We start from the raw sequence: 7,357 nt of genomic DNA on the forward strand, positions 1-7,357 counted from the left end.
GGTACCAGGGAGGAGCGAGGGATCGGGAAGTTGAAGCGAGGGTCGGGACCCAGTGCTGCGGAGCTGGAGGGGATGAGAACCTACGACCTCCCGTTTGGCATGGACTTCCTGCGTCGTCACACCGTCTTCCAATACTTCCCCATCAGCCCTACCTTCAGCGGCTACCAGTGGAGCGCGATCCGCAAGGCCTGCAGACGTAGGGGTGGACGGGGGGAGGCAGGAAAGGGAGCAGAGATGGAGAAAGTCACAGAACCAGGGGAGAGCGGGGTATAGCAGCCGTGTAGGAACTGGGTGGAGGGGAGGGGGAAGGGATGGAGCTTGGAACCATGGAAGGGAGGAGAGGGATGGAAGGGAGGGGTGGAGGTTTTTGGGTTGTGTCAGTGCAGTGTGACATGCTCAACCCTGTCTTGTATGTCTGTGTGTCTGTAGAACTCCCTGTTTATGCCCTATCCATGCTGTTATTAGCATGTTATAACAGGTGACATTAGCGTGTTATAATGTCCTTATTTAGGAGGGTTCAGGTGGAGTTGCAACACTCTCTCTGGCTCTCCTCTACCTAGTATGTGTGCATAAGAGCAGTTTATTAGACAGCCCCTTTATTGAGGTCCCTGTCTTCCCAATACACTATTTCTACTGGGTCCTTAAGTTCAAGCACTTATTTTCAAGGTCAACCTGTCTACATTCATTCCAAGAAATAAAAGGTTTCTTCTCAGCCGTTGAACCAAAATACTCTTAATATATTACACTCCCAGGGGCTCCGCGTGCATTTGTGTGTGTATGCCAACCCATGACATTGTGATGGGGTTGTGTGTGTCACTTGCACTGGCGCATTAAGGACAGAGATGGACAGTATCTCATTTACAACAAATGTTTTTAAGCTGAATCGTTGACACCTTACAGACCCAATGAGAATCAGACGAAGCTAGTCAGTCAGCCCTGTTTAGCAAACCTACACTGCCCACGGTGGTTATGGGAAATGTAGTCCCGTTGAAAGGGAACTGGATTAAAGTTGGAGAGGCTTGATGCAAATTCACATTCAACTAATAATTTGCCTGCACACTACATTTGCACACGCACACGAGCAAGCACAAACTTAATTGCATGCAGATAGTGTAGATGCAAGTGGCTTGTCAAATGGCAGACCTTAGCCATGCAACATTATTGATCTTCATTTCGCACTATTAGTGCACTATTAGTGCGACGAGTTAATGCACAGAATATTAGTTGAAACCTGCTTCTCTAATTGGCTTCTACCCACATAACACAGCCACACTTCAAACACAACAGATCAGACAATGTCATCCACTGGACGAAGGGCTCTCAGTCCCGTAGCCCTAGACACTTCTCCTAGTGCCCTAGCCCTAGACACTTCTCCTAGTGCCCTAGCCCTAGACACTTCTCCTAGTGCCCTAGCCCTAGACACTTCTCCTAGTGCCCTAGCCCTAGACACTTCTCCTAGTGCCCTAGCCCCTTCTCCTAGTGCCCTAGCCCCTTCTCCTAGTGCCCCCTAGTGCCCCTACTTCTCTAGCCCTAGACACTTCTCCTAGTGCCCTAGCCCTTCTCCTAGACACCCTTCTCCTCCTAGTGCCCTAGCCCTAGACACTTCTCCTAGTGCCCTAGCCCTAGACACTTCTCCTAGTGCCCTAGACACTTCTCCTAGTGCCCTAGCCCCTTCTCCTAGTGCCCTAGACCCTTCTCCTAGTGCCCTAGACACTTCTCCTAGTGCCCTAGACACTTCTCCTAGTGCCCTAGACACTTCTCCTAGTGCCCTAGACACTTCTCCTAGTGCCCTAGACACTTCCCTAGTGCCCTAGACACTTCTCCTAGTGCCCTAGACACTTCTCCCTAGTGTGCCCTAGACACTTCTCCTAGTGCCCTAGACACTTCTCCTAGTGCCCTAGACACTTCTCCTAGTGCCCTAGACACTTCTCCTAGTGCCCTAGACACTTCTCCTAGTGCCCTAGACACTTCTCCTAGTGCCCTAGACACTTCTCCTAGTGCCCTAGACACTTCTCCTAGTGCCCTAGACACTTCTCCTGCCCTAGACACTTGCCCTAGACACTTCTCCCTAGTGCCCTAGACACTTCTCCTAGTGCCCTAGACACTTCTCCTAGTGCCCTAGACACTTCTCCTAGTGCCCTAGACACTTCTCCTCGTGCCCTAGACACTTCTCCTCGTGCCCTAGACACTTCTCCTCGTGCCCTAGACACTTCTCCTCGTGCCCTAGACACTTCTCCTAGTGCCCTAGACACTTCCTCGTCCTAGTGCCCTAGACACTTCTCCTCGTGCCCTAGACACTCCCCTAGTGCCCTAGACACTTCTCCTCGTGCCCTAGACACTTCTCCTAGACACTTCTCCTCGTGCCCTAGACACTTCTCCTCGTGCCCTAGACACTTCTCCTCGTGCCCTAGACACTTCTCCTCGTGCCCTAGACACTTCTCCTCGTGCCCTAGACACTTCTCCTCGTGCCCTAGACACTTCTCCTCGTGCCCTAGACACTTTTCCTCGTGCCCTAGACACTTCTCCTCGTGCCCTAGACACTTCTCCTCGTGCCCTAGACACTTCTCCTCGTGCCCTAGACACTTCTCCTCGTGCCCTAGACACTTTTCCTAGTCTAGGCCAGGGGTAAGAGCTAGGGCTGTGGATGAGGTCTTGATTTAAGACTGGGACTGTTGATGTTCACCCAGTCAGCTTGCAAGCCTTACTGTGTCAGTATTATCTTTAGCATCGTTAACAAATGCCACCAAAACCAGCTCTCTCCTGAACGCATACACCCTCAACCAGCTGCTGTTATTACAACTGGAATTAATACAGCATTTTGAAGGTTGACTTATAAACTGCTTATAAGCCATTATTGCATAATATAACTAGTATTAACTGCTTACAAGTCAATGTAAGTAAGTTTTATTGAAATGTAACATTTATTAACATGTATTACCTGTAAGGACTTATAATCATAAATCATGAAAACCAGACTATACAATGTAATAGTTAAACTAACAATGTTCATGAGCAGTTCATAAGGACACTTTCAAAACCTTTTTCACATTTGTACTTTGTTTAGAGAGGCTACACCGATTTAGCGCGAAACAGAATGCACTTGGTTAGCTAGTTGTGCGATCACAACGTAGTTTTTGAAATGCAGACCTTTTTCTATTTCACTGATCTTCATTTTGTTATTGTGTTCGATTCATACTTAGTCTAGTGTTCTGTAGTGTTTGAGCACATTCATGGTCGTATAGGTGGTGTGACCACTGCCCAGGCCACAGCCTAAGTGAAGATCATGCTATGATAAAGGCTTACATGCAGAGTCACACCAGTGCATGGTTTACAAAGGAAGGAAATGGAGAGACGCTCCACAGATTTAGCTAGGGAAATTACCAGAAAGATGCATTGAAATCTTTTGTACCCAGATGCCTGAGAAAGTGAGAAATGGTGAGAGAAAAGAGGTGATTTTTATGGTACCAATCCTCTCCCTGATCGCTATAGGCGCCCCTTCCCTCTGCTCTGTCCTACTCTGAAACAGGTGTCAGAGGTCTACACTACTGTTCTGTTCAAGTGAACACATTGTTTGATTTACAGACACCCATAGCATAGTCTTCAAGTTTAATGGTTGTGGGGTAGAGAGTGTATTTGATGATGTTGATAGGGGTGTCCTGGGGGTATTTGTTCACAATGGCTCACAGACTACAATCTTGTCCTGCACCTATTGAGTCTGTCTATTGTTCTACTATTATTATGATTGTTACTGGTGTCATTATTCATGTTGTTGGCATTGTTCACGTGTTTGGTTCTATGTGTCCACCCCCAATCCCCTCTACATCACTCACTTGCCTCACCCTCCCTTCTTCCATCCTCACATCAACTGTAGGAACCTGCACCTCAACTTCAAATACAACTTTATTTATAGTTCCTGTAACATACAGTACAGGTCACACCTCACAAGTTGAATGTCCTTTAATGACTGACTACACATTCAGTGGACCAGTAAATATCACTCAAGACAATTGCCAGGTAGTGCTCCCTGACTGTGTGTGTTCACATGTTTCAGAGCTGGGGTCAAGTTCAAATCAAGAATTCAAAAACTGGGGGTGCGTCAGAAATGGCACCCTATTCCCTATATAGTGCACTGTACTACATAGAGAAAAGAGTGCCATTTGCGACACAATGAGTGTGATTGACATGGAGAGGAACCTCTGCTATGTGTGTCTGGCCTGGAGCGCTGTGTTTTACTGTCTGAGCCGTCATCTATAGAAAAGCCATGGTTGATTGTTGGGGTAGGGTTGAATTGGGACTCCTCCTGGCCAGTATTGTTCTCTATTATAAGCCTACAAAACATAGTTAACTTAAAAAGATGCACAGATATGCATAATGATTGTGATCTTTGCAGAACCAAAATGCAAAAGATGTACCTGTCCTTTCTTCATTCTTTTTCATCAACTATTTATCTTACTCTTCTCTTTGCTGCACCAAAACAATGAGTGGCGATAGTCGCCGGTTCAGACATGTAGAAATGTAAACCATTTTAAGTAACATTTCAGATTGACTTGGATTTCTCATGTTTTATTTATTTATTTATGATTAGTAAAGTCTGTGTTTAGTGGGATGTATGTGAAGCCAATTTGTGTGCCATATGCACATTGTCAGAAAGACATTAGTATTGAGTTTACTTGTTAGTTTACTGGCCCTATTAGAATGCTATTCAGATTTTCCACTGAGATACTGATATTGTTAGTCCCCACAGGCAGCAGGTTGAAGTTACCTCTGGATACTGATCACAGATCAGTTTTGTGTTTTCTCCCTTAATGAGTGTGGTTAGAATTTGTTGTGACTGGTCCTATATCTGTGCCTAAGGACAACTTATATAACAAGCTCTGTGAAGGGAGAGGCTCCAGCGTGTACTCTTTAGAACCTGAACAGAGAAAAGCAACATTCTTACTAAGATCATATATTCATACATGGTTCTCTTACAATAAGTCATTCCATGCATGTTGTATTTTTATGAAAACCCTTTTGAACTGGACATGGCTCAGTTAGGGACCCAGGGTGAGAGGGAAGAGGTTGAAGAGAGGGCAGTCTAGAACAGGGGTTCTCAAATTTTTTAGGTCTCGGGACCCCTTTTTTGATGTCAAATTTCAGGGACCCCCCTCATAATCAGAACACAACTCGAGTGAGCTGAACATTTGCATACAAATGGCATCCGAGAGATAATGTTGCAGATTTAAAGCTAATATCCTGCAGTTCTATACATGTTGCCATGAAGCATGTTTTTGCTGCAGTTTTAAAGCTTAAATTACAGTGCATATATATATATGAGTCTGATATATATATGAGTCTATATATATTTTTATCATTTTTTGGAATAAAAGGAAGTAATTGATTTGAACAAATTTACTGTGGATACCAATATCCCTGTGAGCCTCCCAAACCCATGTTGCAAAGAGTTAATAACATACAATATAATGAAATGTAACAATATAATTTATTACACCCTCAACTTATTCCATGGATCACTTGGCCAAAATCTGTTTAATCTGTTAGTAATATTCATTAAAAAAATTTAATTTAAATATTTAGTTTGATATGTTTTGAAATCTGTCCACGGACCCCTTGCAGTACCGCCGCACCCCACTTAGAGAACCCCTGGTCTAGAAGATCTGTTCTAATAGCAGGGTTCTGAGAACACCTTGAACATTTTGCTGTAAACAGACTAACTATATTCAGTGTGTGGAGAGAAGAGGGTAGTCAATGGTTTTGTAGTCTTTTGAAAGGGGGAAGGAGATGGGGAGTGGGACAGGAGTGGTGTATTCTGCCACTTGTGGTGAAATAACTTTGTACACACATGCATATTCTATAATGCAATTTCTATGACGTCACCACACACTAATGCAACTAGCAGAGATTCCCCTCCACACCTGCAGTGCAGATATGGTGTAAGTGTCCTCTCTAGTGTACTTGTATTCTCTATTGAAATGGCGATGTTGAATGCAGGAATAGACACTGGTTGGCCACTAAGAGTCTGTGGATCCAGGGCACGGTTCAGTGCTCTAAGGTCAGTTTTGCATTCCTCCAGACTAATGGTTAGTGTTAGGATTTGGGGCGGGTAGACTGTTCCTAGATTGGTGTCAAAGGGCATTTTTCACCCAAAGTGCTGATCGGTACTTAGCTTGTTTTGACTTTGATATCTTTAGTTTGTATTGCATGGACCTCCTTGGCGCCGATAGATTCTTCTCACAGCATGGATAGTAAAAAAAACTTTTAAACTGAATTATACCCCTAAAACTAACTACAATATAAACCAGGGGTACATCTGAAATGGTTTACTATTTCCCATGTAGAGCACCACTGACTCTGGAAAGTAGCGCACTAGGGAAGTAGGGTGTCATTTGAGCTTCAGCCCATAGCTCACCTCATTTGAGCCAATGCCTCACCTCTGCATGTGCTTTCTCACTCAAGGTCAGGTGGTGTATGACACAAAGAAACCTATCCCTTTCAGTTATTTTGAAGGGGAAACTACCTGAAGAATATGCTTTTTGTCTCGTGTTTTATCTTTTCCAATGTTTTCTTGTTTTTTTTTATACATAATTTTTGTTTTTACAAAGATGTTTGTAAGAAAATAAATCATGCCTTTTTAATCTTAAATTGTCATGCTGCAATGCGCACCATTTTTGTTACATTTTTATTTAATAAACAAAAGAAAATACATTTTTTTTCTATTTCAAATCTGTAGTTTGGTGGAATACTTTAGCTAGCTGGACATTTTTTCATATTGTATTTTTCTAACATTGCTTCCTGTTATGAAGTTAATACAGTATCAGTACAAATTGAGGGAGCTGACTTTAAACAGATGTATAAATATATATTGAATTGAGTACAATGTGCTAAGAAACTTCTGGACCAGGCATTGTGTATACTAACAGTAGCAACAAAATGTTATTCTTTGTTCCTAAAGCTATTTAATAAGATGTTACAGAATCAATCATGTCTATTGTCTTTTTTGTTAGTAGAGCTGAAATAGATTTTGTTTCAACCTTTCTTTTATTCTACTCTAATTTTAAAGACAGGCCTACTGCACAACAACCACATATCTAGTCTCAATAGTTAATTGATAAAGATGTTTAGCTGTTCTGTCTCCCTCTTTCTCTGTCTGACAGGGAGTGTTCATGGCAGAGAGATTATATTGCTGTCTGGTAATATCACGCACTCAGCCATTCTCTATTCATTGACGTCAGATATTAAACCCTGGAGCTGAATAGCGCAAAGAGCAGATGTTACCGAAGAGATTACAGTGGGACACAGAGCAGAGACGGGAGCACCACTAATGTCTCCTACTTTAAAAATATAATATTGTCAAACT

General features: G+C 43.2%; 1 protein-coding gene across 6 annotated transcripts in view; it reads left to right on the forward strand.

Annotated features, from left to right (window-relative positions):
- Nucleotides 1-1,500, forward strand: part of LOC135513947 (solute carrier family 23 member 2-like) — a 71,287-nt gene extending 69,787 nt beyond the window's left edge. For all 6 annotated transcript variants that reach the window (XM_064936982.1, XM_064936984.1, XM_064936985.1 and 3 more), the window contains one exon: nt 2-1,500. In XM_064936982.1, the coding sequence (XP_064793054.1) occupies nt 2-273 (272 nt within the window). In that variant the 3' untranslated portion in view covers nt 274-1,500. The remainder of the gene's footprint in view (nt 1) is intronic.
- Nucleotides 1,501-7,357: the final 5,857 nt, after the last annotated feature.

Source organism: Oncorhynchus masou, chromosome 25 (genome assembly GCF_036934945.1).
Source record: "Oncorhynchus masou masou isolate Uvic2021 chromosome 25, UVic_Omas_1.1, whole genome shotgun sequence".
Classification (NCBI taxonomy): Eukaryota; Metazoa; Chordata; class Actinopteri; order Salmoniformes; family Salmonidae; genus Oncorhynchus; species Oncorhynchus masou.